The following is a 24,514-nucleotide window of genomic DNA, read 5'->3' as shown; positions in this document are numbered from 1 at the left end:
TCCGTAGATCTTCTTAACGAGGTACCCAAATTCTTCCGGTATAACATTGGAGTCCAGACTCCTTAACCTCGAATTTAGAGACGAGAATGTTCAGGTATTCGCGAGGTATGTTCTCCTCCTTGAGAGCCTCTTCTTGAGCTACTCGAATCTGACTGTGAAGGTTCGAATGGATGGTGATGTTCAGAGCCCGAATGGACTGTGAAGCATCGTAGTACACAACGAAGTCGTCACTGCCTTCGGGAAGAGATAAGATTGGTGCGGTGGTTAACTTCTACTTCAGGGTTTGAAATGCTGCTTCTTGTTCTTTTTCCCAAACAAACTTCTTCCCTTTATGAGTTAACGCAATCAAAGGACGCGAAATCAAAGAGAAACCTTCAATGAACCTTCTGTAGTAACCGGCAAGACCTAGAAATTGGCGGATGTGAGTCGGAGTAGTGGGTGTCTCCCACTTGTTGATAGCTTCAATCTTGGCGGGGTCAACTTTGATACCTTGATCACTCACAATATGACCCAGAAATTGGACTTCCTTCAACCAAAATTCACACTTGGAGAATTTGGCATAAAGCTGCTCTTGTCTCAAGAGTTCGAGCACTAACCGAAGGTGTTGCTCATGTTCTTCTTCGCTCTTGGAGTAGATGAGGATATCATCTATGAAGACGATAACGAATTTATCCAAGTATGGCTTGCAGACACGATTCATGAGGTCCATGAACATGGCTGGTGCGTTGGTTAATCCGAACGGCATCACGAGAAACTCATAATGACCATAGCGGGTTCTAAACGCAGTCTTCATCACATCACTCTCCTTCACCCTCAACTGGTGATAACCGGATCGCAAATCGATCTTAGAGTACACGCTTGATCCTTGCAGCTGATCAAAAAGATCGTCAATTCTGGGAAGAGGATATCGATTCTTGATCGTCAATTTGTTGAGTTCGCGGTAGTCGATACACATGCGGAAGGATCCATCCTTCTTCTTCACGAATAAAACAGGTGCACCCCAAGGCGACGAGCTCGGTTGGATAAACCCTCGATCGAGCAATTCCTGTAGTTGACTCTGTAATTCTTGCAGTTCTGAAGGTGCCAGACGATAAGGCGCACGAGTTACGGGTGTAGCTCCCGGTACTAGATCGATCTGGAACTCCACTGCTCTTGGTGGCGGTAATCCAGGCAACTCTTCCGGAAAGACGTCAGGGAATTCATTCACAATTCGCACGTCATTCACACTCTTCTCCTCTGATTCTAAAGCCTTCACGTGTGCTAAAACAGCAAGACGTCCTTTCTTCATGATCTTCTGCGCTTTCATACAACTAATGAGGTTCAGTTTCGAACTACATCTCTCTCCGTATATAACCAGTGGCTCACCATCTCCTTGTGGTATACGAAGAGCTTTATCTCCACAGATAACATCGGCCCTTACTTTAGTCAACCAGTCCATGCCGACAATCACGTCAAAGCTTCCCAATTTGATGGGTATCAAGTCAATTTCGAAATCCACACCAGCTATGTTAATAATAGCTCCTCGGCCAATTTGGTCAACCTTTTCAAGTTTACCGTTGGCTACCTCGACAAACATACTTTCTTTTAAAGGAACTAATGACCAATTTATCTTATCACAAAAGTGTCTATATACATAGCTTCTATTGGCACCAGTATCAAATAGGACAGAAGCTAAAAGATTGTTGATAGTGAATATACCTGTAACCAAGTCGGGGTTCTCACGTGCATCCCTTGCATTAACATTAAAAGCTCTACCACGCGGTGGTCCGCCGTCCTTCTTCTTATTGGGGCAATCATTCCTAAAGTGGCCCTGCTGTCCACACTCATAGCATTTCCTTGGCCCATTTGGGTTTATCCTTGCAGCTGGGACGGGAATCTTGCAGTTCTTACCAACATGTCCGATCCGGTTGCACTTTTCACATACCGCATTACAATACCCAGTGTGGTGTTTGTAACACCTCTTGCATTGTGGTAGGGTACCTTTGTAGTTCGGGTTGGAGCTTGTGCCGGGGTTGGGGTTTCCACCGTTGTTGTGTCTCTTAACGGGGGTTTGATCATAGGTCCTCCCCTTACTGTTATCCCACTTTCGCTTGTCACTACTACCCGCTTCAGACTTGGACTTCTCCGGTTCATCGATGAGAATCTAATTCATGAGTGTATGCGCCATGCGCATTGCTTCGGGAACATTCGGTGGCTTGGACGTGGTGACATTACCCTTGATGGACTTAGGGAGTCTCCAAAAGTATCTCTCCATACGCTTGAATTCCGGGGTGACCATGGTAGGACACATAAGAGCTAACTCAAGAAACCTCCGATTGTAACCATCGAGATCGTTGCCAACAGCTTTCAATTGCATAAACTCTATTTCCATCTTTTGTATCTCGGTTCTCGAACAATACTCATCAATCATAGCCGCTTTAAACTCCTCCCATGGCGTAGCATAGGCCTCATCAATACCTTGTGCCTGAGCCATGGTGTTCCACCACGTGAGGGCGCCATCAGATAGCGTGCAGGAAGCAAATTTGGTTTTGTTGGACTCGGAACAGTTGCTGACTCGGAATACTGATTCAAGCTTTTCAAACCATCTTGTGAGACCAACAGGCCCCTCAGTTCTGCTGAAGTTATGTGGTTTACAGCTCTGGAATTCCTTGTAGGTGCACTCTTTTCGAACGGGTTGGATAACCGGTGGTGGTTCAGCTTGAGGGTTCATTTCCGCCAAGGCTGCGGCGACTCGTTCATTAATCATCTCTTCGATTTGAGCTGCTGTGGGTGTTGTTCGTGTGTTTGCCATTGCCCTTCGAAACAGAAATTTTGACTTAAGTCAAAATCCAGTATTTAATATATAATAATATAGTATATAGTAAACAGGGAAACAACATAACGCATGCCAATTAAGTAACGCAACCAGGCACAAATACCGCAAAACCAACATACAGTAATGTAAATAGAACACTGTGCAAGAATTTAACAATACAAAGTTCCATTAATAAAGAGTTGCATACATAAGTTCGTACATTACATAAGGAAAACATGGAACTACAACGAGATTACAAAATGAAACCTACTACAAAGCTCTATGGTGAAGGTGGGTAAAGGATGTCCAGCACATGGGACATCTGCTCCTCAGTCACCCGAGCACAGAGGATCTCCACCTCCCTCGCCAGTTCCTCGACAGAGGGAGGGGCTGGCAGAGTAGGCGGTGCTGCTGGTGCAGGAGGTGCTGGTGGTGCAGATGGTCCGGCTCCAGAGGTAGATGCTTCATGGCGGTAAGGCTTACGCACGAACGGATTAGCCGGGTAAGGCATGACCCGCTTACGGGCGGTAACCCTACGACGCTGACCATGTGCGTTAGTGAACGCTCGACCTCCGTTGATCCCTGGAATAACGGTGCCATCGAAACGGTACCGCTTCTTCGGCGAGGTGGAGGGTGGCTGCACAGGTGTATCATCAAGGTTCTCCTCGTCGGAGTCATCGTCACTAGTGTCGTCTGTGGATGAGTCGTCGGATGATGAATCAGCTGGGGGTGGCGGCGATCGGCGACTGGTAGTCATGATCCGGTATCTGAAAGGTGGGATCGGTATGACACGTCCATCAGGAAGGCGTCGGCACCAATGGTTATGCTCATTACGGAACGGAACGTCCCCGTATTCCCCGGGAATCACAACACCACTGGGGCGGGGCTGTGGCTCCTGAGGTACCGGGGCAACTGGAGCTGGAATCTCCGGAGGGTCCTGGGCTCCGACTGCGGTAACCACTGGTACATGTGTATGGCTGCTGGTTCAGGAGGATGAAGCACCGGGGTCACTGGTTAAAGGGATATGTGTGTCAGTAGCAGCAGTAGGTGAGGTGGCTGACGAGTCTGAATCGCTGTCCAAAATGATGACAGGTGGAATATCCAACATCTGAACAAGGAAAATAAATTTTCCATATCAGTAAGTCATAAGCAAGCAAGTATTAGACACTATAGCAACCTAGCATGGCAATAAGTACTAATCAGAGATAACATGTGAAAGCAGATAGTAGTCATGCCAAGGTAGAAATAGGCATACAGCAAGTTCGCATGGCAGTAAAGATAAGCAATAGCATGTAGTAAGATCATAACAGTAAAAGTAATCAGTAGCATGCAGTAAGTCTCGCAGAAACAAGTAAACAAGCTAGTTGTAGATTAGTCCTATTAGTGAATCCTACTTAGGTCCGGTCTAGACTCACTAATGCAACCTAATTCCCTACAACCAATGCTCTGATACCAACTGTGACGCCCCGTACAAAACCATCGTGTACGGATCATCAACAACAGGATCACCACAAGGTCAAACACTATATGCTGTTTGAAAACCGATTTGCATTCATTAAAAAGATAACGTTTTACAAAGATAACATGTCGTAAGACTTATTACAAACCATTGTTCCAAAATAACATAAGTTTACGAATGCAAAACATAAGTTTCATAATTTGAGACATCTCTAGCAATGCAGCGGATAACTAGTACAGTAGGTCCATAACAGCAATTCAATAACAGCATGACAGCAAGTGAAACAGCATGACATCAAGTCTAACAGCGGAAGCAATAAACCTCTAGGCATCTGAGAAATACACTCTTAAAAAGTCAACACGAATGTTGGTGAGCTATAGTTTAAGTTGTAACAGTAACGCAAGATAGGCCACGAGATTTCAGTGCTGCAACAGCGTATCAAAACAGTATGAAAAGTATATGTATAACCGTGGGCACCCGGTAACTAGACTTAACGTTTATAACCCCCTAAAAGTACACTTGGCGAGTGCGCATGTCCACGAAGTATTAAACACCCGTTAAATACTAGCACGACTAGCCCGAGTGGGGATGTCAAACCCTATGGATCCATATCTAAGATTCGCGTTCACCAGTTCAAAGACCAATGACTAAACGTTACCGTGCTAAAGGGAATGTTTATGCCGTTATATAACCCACACACATATAAAGTTAAGTACTCGTGCCTAACACGTAAATCGTAAAAAGCGCATGTATTCTCAGTCCCAAAAATAGTAAAAGTAGTAATAAGGGATGCTATAACTCACAGTGATAAAAGCGGTAAAGTCGGTAATGAAAGTACGCAAGTAGTAAGTCGGTCCGAAGGGTCGTCAACCTAAATCAAAGGTTACTAGGTCAGTAGGTTGTCTTTATATATTCCAATAGTACATAAAATAAGTTTAAGTGTCATCATCATCATCATTCATCATCATAAAAGCTAAGTAAGTTGACGAGAATAGAGATCGAAACAATAGGCTGATTCGGTCAGCTGCTACGACCTCTACGTAAATCGAAAAGATGCACGGTCAGTGGCTATGGCTCCGTATATGAGTCCCATAACAGCTGACCAATTTCCAGAATCTAACTCGTCTTCGTTTGACCGTGGGGACGGTTTAAGTGCGAGTAGGTCAGAAATTTTAGCACAACGTTAATAGGGTGTAGTGACTCTCGGAGGGCCATAAATCCTAACCGTAACTCGGATTAAGACGAGGCCTAAACAGAAAATCATCTACTCAAACACAACTAACTAAAAATCAACTTTACAGTAGCCCAGGTGGTCTGATCAGATACGAAAATCAGTGGGTTATGTGCTCCGGTGGGGTTCTTAGTACTTGATGCTCATCACGGTTCTCATCCTTGATGCTTGTAACTTCAAGTGTACAACCCGTTGATGGTTTAACATCACTTTTGACCAAGATTCACCATCAATACACAATATGTTAAGACCAAGTAAGAATACAACTCATTCATGAGTCTTAGATGGATGATAAACCAAGGTTACATCCTATCCTTAGTCTTAACACTAATACAAGTCACAATAACAACTAAAGCTACAAACTTTACATCAATTCAACAAGTATAAGCATAATCCAAGTCAAAAGTGGTGATGGAACCCTAAGCTAGAGAGCTTGGATCCATTTCACACAAGTTACAAGGTTACAAAGCTAGAAAGCTTGAACCTTTAAGTGTTCTTGAAGATCTTGAAGCATAAAGCTTGGATCTTTAAGATATATAAAGATAACAAACACAAGTTTGAATCTTTTTCACAAAACAACATGATTAAAGCAAAAAGAACTTAGATCTAATGAAAATATATGAAGATTCAAGCTAGAAAGCTTGCATCTTGATTGTTCTTGAAGATCTTGAAGCATAAAGCTTGGATCTTGAAGATGCATGAAGATTTCAAACAAAAGTTTGAATCTTTATCATAAAGTAGAAAGATTAAAGTATAAAAGAAGTAGATGTATAAAAGATATGAAGATTCAAGCTAGAAAGCTTGAATCTTTGTTGTTCTTGAAAAATTCATGCTTGAATCAACAAGATATAAGTAAGATCAAAGCTAGAAGGAACTTGATCTTCTACATAATGATGATGATGTACACGAATTTAAGAAGAAAAGAGGAAGGAAAAGAAAAACTTGCAAGCTAGGAAGGAAAGAAAGAATAAGTGTGTGAAATGCCAAAATGATCAAGTGTTGGAATGAGGGACTAAAGGCTAGTATTTATAGGCAAATGAAGATCACATGGATTGATGAGGTGGCCAAGACCATTGTGACGATCGCTCCAAATCCATATGGACGAACACGTCATTCATCGATTTCATTGCGAGGTATTTGACCTCTATATGATACGTTTTGTAAACATTGCATTCTTTTGAAAAGGCACACCATAAATAAATATTTAAATCAAAGATTTTCGACAGCTGATGATTTCTACATATAGACAATCACCATAAATAATAGTTTACAATAGTACTTACATTGACAATGCAGTCAAATAAGATACATGGTGATGATTTGGTGAATGCAACGTTTCCTTAAAAAATATGCCATGTAAGACTCCATGCACATAGCTTGTCTAACATATAATCAAACAGCGGAAGACTTCTAGAAAACCTGAGAATAAACATGCTAACAAGTGTCAACACAAAGGTTGGTGAGTTCATAGTTTTAATGTATCGTATAATCTGTATATAAAGGTGGATCACAAGATTTCAGTTGTTTCATCCGAAACGTTTATCAAAATATTCTACAAAATTGAGCACCCTGGTAACTAAGCTTTAACGTTTATAATAAGTACCCCTGTTTTAACATACATGCAACCAACATGTACAATACACGCAAACTAACGTGTACAATACACGCAAACCAACGTGTACTAAACTCAAATAGCATACATCTGTTTTATAGTTCAGGCTAGGGTTTCTATACCTGGAACAGACGGGGATGTCAAACCCTATGGATCCATATACAACTACTCGCGCCCACCAGTTCTTATAACTGGCAGTTGCTAGTTACCAAAGCTAAGGGATTTTCGGTTCAAACTCAGTGTAGAATTTAGTATGTACTTGTATCCATTGTGTTTAAAATAAAGTGCATGTATTCTCAGTCCAAAAATATATATTGCAAAAGCAATTAAAAAGGGATCTATAAACTCACCTTAGCAGCACATAAGGTCATTCATTGAAATGTGACCGAAACTCGGAATGCAAATTAATCGTAGATCTCAACGTATCAATATTGAGATTCAATATTGCAGGAAAGGTACGTAGACGCAACAGAGATGATAAATACTAGTTTGACCTCATGAGCATACCCTCGAACATTACCCATCACCTCCATAGCTATAACCCATAATTTCCTTAGCCCTATCCTTCTCATAAAACTCGTTTCGAAATAGCTCGCTCATGACCTCGTCGTAATATTTTATGTATAATACTCAATAATATCACTCATAATACTAATATTAATAAGATTAATAATATTACTAATTTCTATAATAATAATAATAATATAAATATAAACAACAGAGGGAGTAATATGTAGTCGTGCATGTGTGTGTTTAATATACGAAGTAAAAAGGCTTTTTATAGCACATGACCAATCCATCCATCCCATGCGATCGCATAGGATGTGTATGGTTTAAGCATGCGATCGCATGCTCATCTAAAACAGCTGGTATCCACTTCCATTTCTTACCGACACTTATTTCATATGTAATATAGATTTATATATTATTTAATATATAATATATTTAATCTTTAGAATTAATTAAATATTATATTATATTTACGTGCGTAGTAAAAATGTAATTTTTGTTCAAATGACTCGTACGTTATCACTCGACTCATGTACCACTTTCGGTTTTTCAAGCGCACTTTCATACGTTTAGAAAACTAGCCTTTTACGTTATGCGACGTGTACCCTTATCAATAATTTGACTTACTTATCAAAAAAATTACCTTATAATAAATGTAACTTATAAAATTGAGCGTTGTGGTCATTTGCTTCTATAAATCAGTGACTCGTTGTTTGTCAAAATATATTATTTTAAATCCGGACGTTTTATGACTAAGTTAAAATATATATATATTTTTATTTAGAATCGTAAATTTATACGTAATATATATGTTTGAAATATTTATCTAATGATATAAAGATAAAGTTTAAAGTTGTTTGAAAATTTCCGGGTCATTACAGTACCTACCCGTTAAAGAAATTTCGTCCCGAAATTTGATTGTGGTCGTCATGGCTAATCATAAAAATGTTTTTATGACGAATATGAGTTGGTATATAGAGTTTTATCACTTTTGAGTAATATAGATAAAACGATTCGATTACTTGAAGAGTACGAGTGAAGCTATCCTAAAAGGAATGAAATGAGAACTAAAGTTTTGTCTTAACTTTTGACGTTGTCATGGTTGGATTCCGAAATTCAAGGGATTTAAAGAAAATCTTCTAAATCTAAAAGATTTGATTCTTCGGCGAATAAGGAAATTAGGATCTCTCTAATTAAATGCGGATATCTGCCTTGATTTCTCTATGAAATATTTCATTATAAATTAACTTCTTCCGGTTTGTCACTTTTACCATTCCTATACTTAATTCTCAAATTCAAAAGATTGTGAAAATACTTAATCCAGTTCTGATCCTTGTCCTTATCCTTACTATCGCAACAATCATTCTCCTTTTCCAACTTCCACCAGAGGAATTTGCTTACTTCTACTTTGCTCTTGGGGTTATAGTGCTTTTAATTCTCCCGTGTCGTTATGTTGCAATAAACATTGATATTTACGGTTTGTAATTTATACGTTGTTATCGGGTTTTATATCTCCCCTTATATTTCAATGTCCCTACTTCTATCTTTTATAATCATTGTCATCCACAGTTAATATTCCCTCATATTTGCTGCGATTTATACTCCAATTTCTATTTCGGAGCTTTGTCCCTTCCTTTCTTCTTCTTGCGATTAAGCATCTCTTGTAATGGTCCAGAATTCGTGTATACAAATTTTGGAATGAACATTGTTAATGTTCTAGGAAGGAAATGGTAATGGCACGATTTTGATTTGTTAAATTACTAGAATACCCTGGAAAAGACCTAATCATCAAGAAATATTTTCTTGATATTTTAGAGATTAAATAGAATACAAAAGTCGTATAACATGGCACATGATAATGTTATGATCTGTGAATCATCATGTTTCATTTGGAAACTCAGCATGACTTACTGTAATATAATCACGTTGATCAAGTGTCATTATATTATATTAACTCATGCTTCAGTTCCCAACGCTTCTTCAAAAACATTCATAATTTAAACTCGAAGGTTTCAGAATTTAGAAACTAAAATAGTTTCTTTTATGATGTAATACAGATAGCGTGAAGAGGTAAATGATTTCAGATAAGGATAGTTATGAAAATATCTTCAGAATTATCGAGGATATTTATAATGAAAGATACGATGATATCTTAGAATTTCTAATATCAAAAGATGATAAAGAAGATTTGTCCGTAAATGTTTAGAGTCAGGAGTAAGGTATTTGTTAATGACTTCAGCAGATACTGAATCATTTGGATTCTTTGAAGACAGGTTTATTCTTTGTGATTTATCCACAGCCTCTTTCATACTTTGCTCAATCCGTTTTCCAGTTCCAAACCTTCTCTTTTTCTGAGCTTTGCCAACACACTATTCTTTATCATCAAACTTTTGGCTGTTAAGGTCGTTTACAGTTTTTGCTGATTCATCAGCATTCAAAGTTATCATAACCGAATCGTCGTTTATCAATCCGAGGTGTTTTCAAAAGTTTGAAGGGTTTGCATGAAGATTGTAATTGTCAAGATACATATGATGTTCTAGAATTTCGAACGATACAAATTTTTTTTCCTGGGTTTATGAATAGAAGTGATGTTCTAGCACAGTTTTGAAGTCAAAGTATAACATTTGAAAGATGTAAGAATCTAAGAGTGATGTTTTCTGTTAAATCTTGGCTTGGATTCTGATTTTTCAAAATCAGAATATGTAATCAAATTTGGATGCGAATAGTTATTTTGATTTCTATGAAATAATGTATCTCGTTGTGAAAGTAGTGGGTATAGTTGATGATTTGCTTAATCAAAATCGAACATATTAATTGTGACTTTATATATATCTCGGGTATTACCTACCCGTTAAAATATTCTCACCATTAACAGTTTGTACAAAAGGATTTTTCAATTACAATCTTTATGAAAATATACCTACATATATATTTTCTTTAGATGTAATCATGGATTTAATGAGTTAACATAATATTAATCTCATCTGGTTTTTGATTAGGACTAGAATATAATCTCTAAAACTTTAGATATTACATAATTGGCGTAGAATATTTCTCCAATGAAGTTATGAATCAATACTTCATCGGTTATTGTTGTTGGTACTCCTTGGCATCTATGGTGCGTATGACGTTGATGTTCGAGGTACAGAATGTGATGTTGAGGTGTGGGATGCGGATGTTGGTGTTGGTGGTGGTGATGGTACTGTTGGTGTGGCTGATGGTGCTACTGTTGCTGCCGGTGCTGCTGCTGGTACTTGTAACCCTTGCACCATATTCTCTAAAGCCACTATCCGAGCGCGAAGCTCGTTAACTTCTTCTGTTATACCGGGGTGATTGTCGGTTCGGACGAGTGGATGAATAAGATCCAAAATTCGAGATAGTATATAATCATGACGAGATACTCTGAAGATGAGAGAGAAAATGGTATTACGAACAGGTTCTCCGGTAAGTGCTTCAGGTTCTTCGCCAAGAGGGCAATGTGGTGGATGGAAGGGATCGCCTTCTTCTTGTCTCCAATGATTAAGTAGACTACGAACCCATACCCAATTCATCCAGAATAGGTGATGGCTGATTGGTTGATCCATTCCGGTTACACTGTCTTCGGAGTTCAGATGAATATCCATATCGGAATAGCTGTCGGAATTTAAGGAATTTGAACTAGATACGGGATCCATCTTGTATAATTAGAGAGATGATTTTTGATATGAAATAGATTATAGAATTTAGATTGGTACTCTTCAATACATAATTTACATATGTATATATAATACCAAAATCCCGTAAATTACGGAGAAATTTTCGGAAGATGTCAGGAAAAGTTTACAGTAACAGATATGCTAAGATATGAATTTTGTCGGTACACTATCTATGCAGTAAATGCAGGAAACGTGTTTATACTTAAGAATGATAAGCATGTAATTTCCGACAAGAAATGATAAGTAAAACTCAGTAAAAACAGGTACGATCATAGTCCAGACTCACTAATGCATTCTAACAATTACCAGTTAAACACACTAATGCAAATTCTGGTTCCCTATGACCTCAAGCTCTGATACCAACTGTGACGATCGCTCCAAATCCATATGGACGAACACGTCATTCATCGATTTCATTGCGAGGTATTTGACCTCTATATGATACGTTTTGTAAACATTGCATTCTTTTGAAAAGGCACACCATAAATAAATATTTAAATCAAAGGTTTTCGACAGCTGATGATTTCTACATATAGACAATCACCATAAATAATAGTTTACAATAGTACTTACGCTGACAATGCAGTCAAATAAGATACATGGTGATGATTTGGTGAATGCAACATTTCCTTGAAAAATATGCCATGTAAGACTCCATGCACATAGCTTGTCTAACATATAATCAAACAGCGGAAGACTTCTAGAAAACCTGAGAATAAACATGCTAACAAGTGTCAACACAAAGGTTGGTGAGTTCATAGTTTTAATGTATCGTATAATCTGTATATAAAGGTGGATCACAAGATTTCAGTTGTTTCATCCGAAACGTTTATCAAAATATTCTACAAAATTGAGCACCCTGGTAACTAAGCTTTAACGTTTATAATAAGTACCCCTGTTTTAACATACATGCAACCAACATGTACAATACACGCAAACTAACGTGTACAATACACGCAAACCAACGTGTACTAAACTCAAATAGCATACATTTGTTTTATAGTTCAGGCTAGGGTTTCTATACCTGGAACAGACGGGGATGTCAAGCCCTATGGATCCATATACAACTACTCGCGCCTACCAGTTCTTATAATTGGCAGTTGCTAGTTACCAAAGCTAAGGGATTTTCGGTTCAAACTCAGTGTAGAATTTAGTATGTACTTGTATCCATTGTGTTTAAAATAAAGTGCATGTATTCTCAGTCCAAAAATATATATTGCAAAAGCAATTAAAAAGGGATCTATAAACTCACCTTAGCAGCACATAAGGTCATTCATTGAAATGTGACCGAAACTCGGAATGCAAATTAATCGTAGATCTCAACGTATCAATATTGAGATTCAATATTGCAGGAAAGGTACGTAGACGCAACGGAGATGATAAACACTAGTTTGACCTCATGAGCATACCCTCGAACATTACCCATCACCTCCATAGCTATAACCCATAATTTTCTTAGCCCTATCCTTCTCATAAAACTCGTTTCGAAATAGCTCGCTCATGACCTCGTCGTAATATTTTATGTATAATACTCAATAATATCACTCATAATACTAATATTAATAAGATTAATAATATTACTAATTTCTATAATAATAATAATATAAATATAAACAACAGAGGGAGTAATATGTAGTCGTGCATGTGTGTGTTTAATATACGAAGTAAAAAGGCTTTTTATAGCACATGACCAATCCATCCATCCCATGCGATCGCATGGGATGTGTATGGTTTAAGCATGCGATCGCATGCTCATCTAAAACAGCTGGTATCCACTTCCATTTCTTACCGACACTTATTTCATATGTAATATATATTTATATATTATTTAATATATAATATATTTAATCTTTAGAATTAATTAAATATTATATTATATTTACGTGCGTAGTAAAAATGTAATTTTTGTTCAAATGACTCGTACGTTATCACTCGACTCATGTACCACTTTCGGTTTTTCAAGCGCACTTTCATACGTTTAGAAAACTAGCCTTTTACGTTATGCGACGTGTACCCTTATCAATAATTTGACTTACTTATCAAAAAAATTACCTTATAATAAATGTAACTTATAAAATTGAGCGTTGTGGTCATTTGCTTCTATAAATCAGTGACTCGTTGTTTGTCAAAATATATTATTTTAAATCAGGACGTTTTATGACTAAGTTAAAATATATATATATTTTTATTTAGAATCGTAAATTTATACGTAATATATATGTTTGAAATATTTATCTAATGATATAAAGATAAAGTTTAAAGTTGTTTGAAAATTTTCGGGTCATTACAACCATGGTGGTGGTGGTGGACGGCATTAGAGGGGGGAGGGGGAGACAAAAACTTGCTTTTTTGCTAATGGTGTCTAAAGTGTGTCCTTTTGCTAGAATCTTATGTAACATTTAGATAAACCTTATCCATTATGCTAGTATGACTCATTAATTAATTTATTTATTATTATGGGCCACTAGTAATAATACTTGGGCTAATTAATTGGGTCACTAGCTAGAGTAGGGTGGACTTGAGCCCAACAAGGTAGAAAGTCCAACAAGACTAACTATTGGGCTTTAGCAATTAAATAAATAAAATTAAGCATCCAAAAGCCCAGGTAATTATTATTAGAAAATAATAATTAATATTTCGCAGTCCAAAAGTTCCGGTTCCGACAAAATTCAAACGTACGCGCAGTCCGCGGTTTATTCGTAACGGCAAGTAACACAAACGGTTATAAAGCATCCAATGGACAAGTTAAGCATTCTACATACCCCAGGGTACGTTTTTAAGTATATATGAATATAAAACACGTGTGCCAGGGTTCCGGAGTAATAAAGTAACGCAGTACGCACAAAAACGCAGTTTCGCTAAAATACAAGGCATAAAAGCAAGTCGAAAAAGTCGGGTCGTTACACATACGCAATCGTGGTCGAATAAAGTAGAAGGCGTGAATGTTGATGGGCACACCCAGTTTTGCTGTCAAGTTCATCCAGAAAAAAAGGATGTCGGTAAACGTCTTTTAATCCTTTAAGTGTTTGATACAATTTTTAAGTTTTTTTGCTAATCTTTCCGCCAAATGCATATCTGGGTAATCAGTGTGCCTACCATAATTTTGGTCCAAAAAGAGTCCATGATTTTGTTGATGCAAAGCCTATTTACTTAAGATATGCACTTGGCGGAGAGATTAGTAAAAAACTTAAGAATTTGTATCAAACACTTAAAGGATTAAAAGACGTTTACTAACGTCATTTTCTTCTGGGTGAACTTGACAGCAAAACGGGGTGCGCCCATCAACGTTCACACCTTCCACTATATTCGACAGCCTTCTTGAAAAACGTATTGAGTATGCGTCTAGAGTTCTTAACTCACATGTTGGAAATGTGTCGGGTTATATTAACGAGGTTACCATGAGGGTCCTAATTGATTGTGCCAAAGACCACTGAAAAAGCCGCTGGAGGCGCCCTTGAGGATATGATGAATGGATTTAAAAGAAAACTTCAGGGTACAATAGAATTGGAGAAGAATTATGTACAAACCTGCGATCCACAAGTTAGCTTATCTTTGAAAGAGCACAAGGTGCTAGAGATTACTACTTCTGATATAGACACGGGACACATTGTTTTGGAAGGGCTTGGGACTTTGAATGTGAAACATTTTGCAGGCCATCCCTCTGCATCAAATGAATAATGCATTGAAGATGAAGATGTTCACGGAGACTTACTGGGGGTGGCATCCAAACGAGTTGCTGAGAGTTTTTCATTGAATTTAGTAGCAGTCGTCAAGAAAATGGTGAATGGAGGGTTGTCGAACAAGATGATGGAAACTTTTTCCAATTTTACTACTGAAGATTTTCCTGAAGTAACAAAGCTTTCGCTCACAAGAGTGAACATGGAAATAAGGATGGAGAATCTGGAATTGACAAAAGAAAAAATGAGTGGATGGCAAAAGGAGTTTCAATTTTTACTCTAGCTTGTTTGAAACATTCGAAGTGGTTTGGGTTTGAATTCCACGTATTTCTATTTAATTTATGGATTTTGTTTATGTTTAAGTGAACTCCAAACTTTATGAATGGTAGTTGTTTGCTAGAATTCTTAGCTAGTGAGCATCATCATCGCATTACTCGGAAAAAAAAACATTCACCTAGCTTAATGAAGTGATAAAGATTGTTGATGTTGCTGAAATGAAACTGGTGTTTCAGGTTAAACTCTGAATAATATAATAATCGTGTCTATATGTAAGCTATGTTTGATATATCTTATCCTACCTATTTTAATAAAAACATAATGTAATATATAAATATAAAATATTGGATGAATAAAATCCATATATTTAAAAACCTGGAACTGTTCTGTCCTCGTCCAAATTGGCATGGATAGCCAACCAACCGTGAGGTTTGATACATATGATCGGTTGCATAACACTCGAAGTTATTGATACATCAGACGTTTTGTTTTCGGGTAGCAGTTCAGCAGCCACTAGCTACAACTTCCTCGTTCAGATATTGATCAGGAGCTGATATTGATATCCAAAAACACAGCTTTGTATAAGGACTTGATCATGAATCTCAAATTTCAAAACAAAGGGAATTAATTAGTAGGCCGTGAGGGGTAAAGTAAGGCCAGGCCAGGCCAGGCCAGGCCTACTAGTGAGTGTGCTGATGATAAGACTGGTCGGTTTTACCAACGCCTGGCCTGCATCAATGAATTGTTTCAGAAAAATGTTTGATTAGAGACTTTGTGAACTAGATCTACATAAAGAATCTGCTAGCTGTATTTGTAGCAATTAACTGCACACATTTGATATTTTCAATATGAATCAGTCAACTGAGTGAGTTTAAGTGGTCCAAGATCCAAGTATTAACCATACAATCTATAAATAGTCTAGAGATGTATGTATATTAGTATAAAACTGTGTGACAATTAATTAATTAACTAATTTGAAAATTACACAGAAAAGTATTTGTAACGTGAGTGTAAAAGTAATTTATATTTTTGTTTCTTATTCCTGTTGGTAAGAGTCTGAGAAAAATGCAATGCATGTTTCACATGATCGAAGAAGGTATTATGACATGAGGTTATGTTATCAAACTCTTTGCATCATAATCAACTTGCATACCTCTTTTGCCTCTTTTTAGAGAAATACTCATGCCAAAATACATTTGTGGAGCAAAACACAGACTGAAGAAACTCGCAGCCGGTGCAATTGGATGGTGGCTGAAAGTTAGATAAAGCAAAAGAGACTTTATAATAAGCTTCGTGTACTCTAGGTATCAAGAAGCTAGACCATTTTGCAGAAATTACTCTATTAGAAGTGGAAAATCGGGGCAGTGGGCGGATCATAAAGGTTGGGTCAGGTCAAAACTTGATACTTTTGTTCATTTTGGTTATTGGATTCTTATGAAGCACCTTCAAATAGTTAAAGATCTTGACACTCCGAGCACGCTTTGAGCAATTCATTTAGGGCAATTTAATTAGTTGATTATAGATTTTTGAATTGCAGGTTTGCATAACAGACAGGAACTCGATGTTTTAAATTTTTTGAAGTGAAACTATAACATATAAGTTTTAATTGATTATTGATTATTGACAGGACATGTAGGTGTGAAGTTGACCATAAATTAGCCAACTTCTGGGCAGACATCTTAATGAATCAATTGAAGAAAACCTCAAAACAATATCAAGACTTTTTTTTTTACGGCCAAAGAATAAAGATCTTATTAATAAAGACTGTATATTAGAAATAGAAAAAAAAAAAAAAAAACTTATTAATTAATTAAGCTACTACATAAGAAACTCAAAATGTTTTTGATACTCTTCAATCTCGTTTTTTATTTCCATAAGATAATTAATCCTGTTTGTGAGATTCTCCCTGTTAAGTTGCATCAGCGGGTCTTCCTCTTCGTAAGCTTCACCACTACTAGTACTACTATCCATGAAACGGTAAATCATCTCGCCAGTCACCATTTCTTTGATCGAAGACAATAAGTTTAGCGCAAAATAGTCAACAAAACGCTTAACTACAATCTCCCAATATACATCCATCGACATCTTCAACTCGAATGCTTGTCGCAATTTCAATTCAGAATATTTCTTTAAATGGCCGACTTTTACATCTCCCGAACCTTGTAGAGAGAAAACTTCTCGTTCGACATTAATAGTCTTTAACTCGCCTACTTTGTGTTTATCAGGATTGCTCGAGTGACAAAACGTTTTCTCCATCTCTATAATCTCCACCACCTTCTCCTTAAAACTTATCTGCATCTTCTCAATCATTATTCTGTAAGTTTTAAGAGACGAACTCAACTGTTGATCATAGTGTTTTGCATGTTTGAATAACACATTCCTCACCACCCCACTGATGTACGACCATACACTTGTAACAAATCCGTCAATAATTTTAGATGATTTCGATAATCGTTTACTTAAAAGTGACTTGAAGATGGCATCAAAGGTATAACGACCATTATGTGTATCTAACACCTTAATTTCATCCTCAAGAAATTTACTTTCAACATCATTTAAGTGTTGAAGATCATAGTAAAACTTATCAAGTTTTTTACACAACATGGGATACGCGTGCATCACTTCATCTTCACGATACAGACTGTAATCCTCATATATGAAGAGTTTGTTGAGTGTTCGTTGTACGTTCGACGTAAAAGTATATATATCATTGGACTTGCTGTTATTCTTCTTAGTAACAGACTTTGCCAAATCAAGATCAACTTTATTAATGATAAGAGATTGCGGTTTGAAAAGGATGGATAGCATAACACGAACAACACTTTGAACAACGATTTCTAATCCAAAATGACTTTTGTCAAGTCGAGAAAGCACAACGGTACCATTGATAACATTATAGTTATCATCTCTGATGTCATTTTTGACAAGTGCGTAACTAAAAGAATGGCTGATGTCATTGAGGGTTAATTGAGTAATCATTTTCTCAGAACATAAATCAATTTTAGTCATTACAGAAACTGTCTTTCTACCAAAAATATCGAATTCTCTCAATACCTTCGTTGATTGACCCGATTTCATATCGCCTAAAGCCGATATGCAATTAAAAACGCACATTCTTCATATCGGGCGTGTGCCCAAATATAACCTGCACAAAAAGATGCATCAATTATCACTACAAAAAAAAGTTTCACTTTTTGAGGGGCTTTCATTATTTTTGACACTTTGTGAATAACTTAGACATGTTTTTGACACCCAAGTGTCAAAAAGAAAAAAACCAATGACGCTTAAAAGTGTCAAAAATTTAATAACACTTGATATTTTTGACGTTACATTATCATATTTTTTCACGCTTTTAAGTTTTAACTTATATTAACATTACATTTTTAAACGTGAAAAATTATTCAGAAAGTGCATCTCATAATATAATATAGTATATGATGAATGATGATTTTAAGTAATAAAGATCTAGAAATAGGACGAAATGCATACCTTCCAAAACCTCGAACTCTTTCTTTAATCTATACTTATCCAAATTGGGATTGATACCGGGTAAATCTACAATCGTAAGGTCTGATACATATGGTTGCATAACAGTCAAACTGATTGATACGTCAGATGTTTTGTTTTCGGGAAGCAATTTAGCAGCCGCTAGAACTTTACTTCCCAAATCAGCCTCGGATACTTCCTCCTTCACTGATTCATACTGATATTGATATCCCAAATACAACTTGGTACAAGGACTAGAATGAATCTCAAATTTCAAACCAAGAGGAATTTGTAGGCCCTGCGGTAAACTAAGGCCTACGAGTGTGCTGATAAGACTGGTTTTACCAATGCCTGCATCTCCTACAACAATGATCTTAGGTAACGAGTAGTTTGTATCTATCACATCCATGTAACCAAGTTTTTTGATCAGATGTAACGGCTGCTTGAATTTTTCGCTAAAATGTTTAATTAGAGGAGGAAGATTTGGTTCAGAATCGAGCAGCATTGTTAAGAAAATTTTGAAGAAAGATGGGAGAGTATGTGAGTTGAATTAGATAATTGTGATTGGTCTATCTGCTCTGTTATCGAATACGGAGTAATTAAAATGAAAGAGTTTTTGTGAACTAAGGGTTCGTTTGTTTGCCTCTTAATGGAATGGTTCAGCGCTGAATGTTGAATCATTCAACATTCAGCGTGTTTGTTTCTGACATCTGAATGACATATGGTGCTGAATGGTTCAGAATTCAGTGCTGAACCATTCAGAGTTGAAACACTCTCTTAACCATTAAGAGCCTAATTTTTGTGTAATATACTTTTCAAATCATATACAGAACGTATAACCAACAAGTATATTGTATTTTTTATTCATGTAACACGTTAATAAGGTAATTTTACTCAATTCATATTGTTTATTTTAAATGATTATCAAACAGTTTATTTTCATTCAGAACATATTTTATTCAGAGACTCTGAACCATTCAGATTCTGAACCATTCAGCGCTAAATCATTCAGTTTTATCAAACGCACCCTAAATCAATAGAAAGAATCGGTCAAAGGAGTTTAAGTCGTCCAAAATCCAATTTTTAGGCATACAATCCGTGAATAGTACAAGGATCTACTATGTATTAAAACTAACAGTGATAATATATATATAGTCTTATAAACCTCTAAAAAAATGACATCATCATTAAGTTAATTACCTTTACTTTTCATAATAATGATGTCATAATTATATATTAATTTAATTAAAAAATAATACGAAATCTTTTATAAAATGGAGTATTAATCTCTCATAAATTGTAATTTTATTTATCTAAAAAATTTAAAAGGCATTTATTATTATTATTAATAATAATTATTATTATTATTAGAAATATAACTATAAATACTCAACTTTGAGCGAACTTTATGTTTGTAAAATCAACAAGTTTTGATTCTGTGGTTCCACGAGACAATAAACTAAATGACTTTAACATTTATGTTTGTAAAATCAACGACAAGTTTCTTAGTCGAAATCCGTGGTTAACATTTACATTCACTTAATACCTAAAACTTATCATTAAACTATTTCGTTTAAACAAACTCGTGTTTTCACGGGTCATTTCACTAGTTAACTATTAATTATTTATTGATTTGAAAGTTACACAAAAGGTAATTTGTAATGTGAAGATATTTTTAAAGAGTGACGAACTGACGATCCCCCTAAAATTATATGTACACTATTAAACATGCATTATAACAGTACAAAGGGGGCGGTAACACAATATTTTTAGTCGTGCGCTATTGCGTATAGCTGCGCTAGTCTTTTTGTTTACTAGTTTGGTTGTATATATGCATGCAAGTGTATGTGCATGTTTTATGTGCTCTGCTTACGTAAGTAATGATTAATGAGAGCAGTTGTGTACTAGTCCAACACAAAAAATAAGAAAAATCATCTTGAAAGTGGTGTATCAGTTCTTTATGAACTTTTATAATGTACTACGTATAATACAACACTCAATTGTTCCATTACATTCTCACAACTGTACAAGAGATATGTTAACATGGCTCTTCGGTTTTTTCTTTGTTGTATGAGCACATCTCCAGTAATCTGCAGATACATAGTTTAGATTGCAGCTTAATCAATAAACTGTAAGGTGACAATGGATAAATAGGGGCAGTTTGGGAGGTAATAGATCAAAATTCAAAACGGGCATATTTTTATTTTTGTAAATAATAATAATAGTACCATAGAAGATGGCAGTTTCCATAATGATAATGATAAAACATTATACAAAATGAAAAGGAGGTTTCAAGCATAATATATATTAAGCCTTTTTCTATGATACTTGTTTTGACCCATTGGATATCAACCATAACCCGGGTACCCGATTTTTTACCAAGTAATATGTAAATGGGACCAAAATTGCCACCTGAAATAACCACTAAACTTATCGGGGTGAAAGTGGAAGGCCACAATATAACTAACATTTTCTTAAAGTGCCATCTCTGCTTGCAACGCAGCAAGTTCATCTTCCTCAGCAGTATTTTGGCGATGAGCTGGACGTATTGGCTGCTTGACAGCTGGCACGTGCACTGGTGCAGCAGGGGCGGTTGTTGCAGGTTGGAGTAATTGTTCCTCCAACTCAGCCCCTTCTAGTTCTTCAAGTTCAGCTTCTAGTTCGTCCTGTAAAAAAACAGTTTATTAGTATTCCAATGTCCCAAAATGTATCGTTCACCCTATAGATATCTCTTCTTCAATCGCAGATATTATTTTGAAAATGTTTTAAGAGAAATTAGGTCATTTGCAATTTAGGCCGTCTGGGTGCGCATTTTAAAACTGATCACATAATTAAAATCAGACAATCAGCTAAACCAGTTCGGATATGCTTTTCTTGATTAAAGTTGTAGCAACCAGATAACTATCTATTTGAATATTTAACAAATGTGATAATTCAAGAAACTATTTAAACAAAAATAAAAAATAAAAAAAAATAAAATAAAAAAGACAAAAAAGAATGTACCTCATCAAAGTCAGCAGCTGCACCCACAGGTGTTGCCAATGCCTCCTGAATTTGTTTCATATTTTCAGTTTGTTCATTTATCTCATCCATAGTCTTGTCCACATCATCAATATTTCTGCATTTGACAGTTTTTAAATCAAATAAAATATCCAATTCAATGAAAAAACTAAGGTGTGTAAATGGAAGCTGATCTGTGTTGCTCTTGAAATAAAATGCATTAAACTGAAAAGCAATTCAACATGGATTTTGTAGCAATGAAAGAGCATCATAATTCTGATCATTAATTGCACTTACCAGTTTGCCATGACCAAGTCGAGGCGTCAACCTATTTATAGATATACAGTTTGCCTTGGGTTGTATTTACTATTTATCAGGTTAAATGGAATAAGCTAATAGAATCAACTAACATAGATCCAGGTCAAACTTAGCTAACATTATCTGAAGTGTATCAAAATTGCAAAAACTTCCTAAATTGCTTTAATGAAACATTTTGATAATTATTCTAATATTGTGGTTTTTGTAATAATATTTATTAGATTTGATATTTTTTTCTAAAAAGTATATAAAAAAATAAACTAAAAAGACAAGATATGATTAGCTGATTACAAAAACTATACTATTAGAATTAAAATTCTATTATTATCAAAAAACTGACGATTTAGGGAGTCCTGAAACATTTGAGTACACTTTGGGTCTTGTTTGACCTTTCAGCTATTTGACCGCGTCATTTTTAATAATTACTATTTTTACCCATGTGAGTGTGACCACTTGAAGAAAAATTTCAACCCAAATAACCTAACTTTTACATAGATGGGTTGAAATTTCCACCTCTCCCTACATATATCACCCTTTTAGTAAGTTAAATAGAAGTGTAGGAACCATATGAATAAAATAGCCCACACTTAATGGAACATAAGCAGGGGAGGGGGAATGGCACAACTTACGTTGCCTTCTGCATGGCCTTCATTGCTGCGGCACCAGTTCTCAAAGCATCGACGGTCTCTGTGGTGGCTTTTGCACCTTCTAGCATAATCATCTACGATTCAAGTTCAAACAGTACCCAAGTATCAGTTGTTGTACATGCATGATCTTTAAAACCAATTTTATCTTGTTATCACAAAAGATCACCTGGTCATGAATACGTAATTGGAAGTTCCCAAGCTGTTCAACTTGTTGTTCATAAAGCTTCTTCCTCTTTAAACATTGTATCGCCGCTGGATAATGCCCAAAAGTCAGAGAAAAATAGTAGAAGTTCAATAATTCCAATACTAAAAATCATCAGAGGTAAGTTTTTTAGATCAAGAATTTACCCGTTGAATAACTGTATGAACCATAAATAACTTATAGCCTAACGTATGAAACAAGTTCAAAGTATGTTATAGCTTATAAACATCTCCTAAGTAGAGATTCTTTGATAATATATATGACTAAAATGATATTGAGCTAATTCAAGAAAAATGTAGATAAAACAATTGAAACAACTTTACTGAGTTTCAGATTATACCTCTTTTGTTCTTTGCTCTAGTATATTCTTTGGCCTTTTCTACCTCTGCAGAAGCCTTCTTCAATAGTACCTTCTCTTTCTTCTCCAACATTTCAAGTGTCTGCAAAACAAATATATATAGAGCAATGTCTAAGGATGTGTATGTGCGTATGTATAGTAGTAATTCATTTAAAAGGGGATTATTAAACAAAAAAGTAACAAAGTTAAAAGATTTTCCTTGTGACAGTAGTGTACACATTAGCCTGGTTAACGATGCTCGGTCACTAGCTAAAGGAAATGAAAAGATTTACACAATGATTTGATATATGTTCTCTTGCTTAGCTGAATCTAAAAGGGTATACAACTAACTAATGTCAATTGATGAATTCGTTAAATCGGTGTTCGAATTCAACATTTGTTATACTTCCACTATTATCGTAATGATTTCCACAAAAACATGTAACAAAATACAACAACAATCCAACCAGAATATTGTATAGGTTCAACTTGTATAATAATATAATAATTCACATTACAAATCAACACAATAAGATACTGTAAGTACATATACGTGTACATGATATAAATTAAGGAAATTTTTTTATTTATTTACCTCATTTAATTTGTCCAGAGTTGTAACGGCATTAGCTTCTTGCTTAGGTTTTCCAAATACTCGCGTAAACATGATTGTTTGAATGTAATCTTCAATAACTGTTAGCGAGGTTTTAAAATTAGGTCTACGATCAACGAATTGAATGCCAACTCACATACACCTAATTATTGATCTTTGATGAATCCAAATTATATGACTCTTGTACAATCAGTGAATGAAATTACAATTCAATTATTGAAATATATCACTCGTACCTTGATTATATATTGTATGATCTGCAGTAGAGTTAAAGTGATATGATCAAATGGACAAAATGAAAGCAATTGAATTTGATAATAAGGGTTTTTAAAAGTGGAGGTAATTTGGGTGTAAGATATTATCCGACCCGATGAGTCTAAGAACCGGATCAAAACATATTGACCTACTTGCCGGGTTAATCCTACTTTCATTTCGGTTAACCCGTTTAGGGCTTTTGTTAAGGTGTATTTACCCGTTAGTCTATGATTTTCCAATTTTTAATTACTCTTACTAAATTGGTTGTATGCCCACTTTTCTATTCTTATCCTAGAAAGCTTACAAACAAATGACGAAATGAAGCGGTGTGAGATTGCGGTAGTAACAAAGCTTCGGGTCTTGATGATTTCCTAAAGTTCATAATCCAGTTAACTTTAAGGT

The 24,514-nt window shown here is 35.9% G+C and overlaps 3 protein-coding genes across 3 annotated transcripts; all 3 read right to left on the bottom strand.

The window, feature by feature from the left end:
- Window positions 1-17,072: 17,072 nt before the first annotated feature.
- Window positions 17,073-18,332, bottom strand: LOC139854293 (dynamin-related protein 4C-like). The gene has a single exon (XM_071843605.1). It carries the CDS (start codon window positions 18,330-18,332, stop codon window positions 17,073-17,075), a length of 1,260 nt encoding a protein of 419 aa, XP_071699706.1.
- Window positions 18,333-18,337: 5 nt separating this feature from the next.
- LOC139854292 (putative dynamin-related protein 4A) lies at window positions 18,338-19,245 on the bottom strand. The gene is made up of 2 exons (XM_071843604.1): window positions 18,744-19,245; window positions 18,338-18,399 (listed from the first exon to the last, which is right to left on the bottom strand). Exons 1-2 carry the CDS (start codon window positions 19,243-19,245, stop codon window positions 18,338-18,340), a joined length of 564 nt encoding a protein of 187 aa, XP_071699705.1.
- A 1,477-nt stretch (window positions 19,246-20,722) lies between these two features.
- On the bottom strand, window positions 20,723-24,206 carry LOC139853102 (vacuolar protein sorting-associated protein 32 homolog 2-like). The gene is made up of 8 exons (XM_071842475.1): window positions 24,094-24,206; window positions 23,840-23,937; window positions 23,248-23,347; window positions 22,872-22,957; window positions 22,688-22,779; window positions 21,744-21,858; window positions 21,209-21,406; window positions 20,723-20,830 (listed from the first exon to the last, which is right to left on the bottom strand). The coding sequence occupies exons 2-7, from the start codon at window positions 23,909-23,911 to the stop codon at window positions 21,215-21,217; spliced, it is 657 nt and encodes a 218-aa protein (XP_071698576.1). The 5' UTR covers window positions 23,912-23,937; window positions 24,094-24,206; the 3' UTR covers window positions 20,723-20,830; window positions 21,209-21,214.
- Window positions 24,207-24,514: the final 308 nt, after the last annotated feature.

Source organism: Rutidosis leptorrhynchoides, chromosome 6 (assembly GCF_046630445.1).
Source record: "Rutidosis leptorrhynchoides isolate AG116_Rl617_1_P2 chromosome 6, CSIRO_AGI_Rlap_v1, whole genome shotgun sequence".
NCBI lineage: Eukaryota > Viridiplantae > Streptophyta > Magnoliopsida > Asterales > Asteraceae > Rutidosis > Rutidosis leptorrhynchoides.
This window is presented reverse-complemented; position numbering and strand designations above follow the sequence as displayed.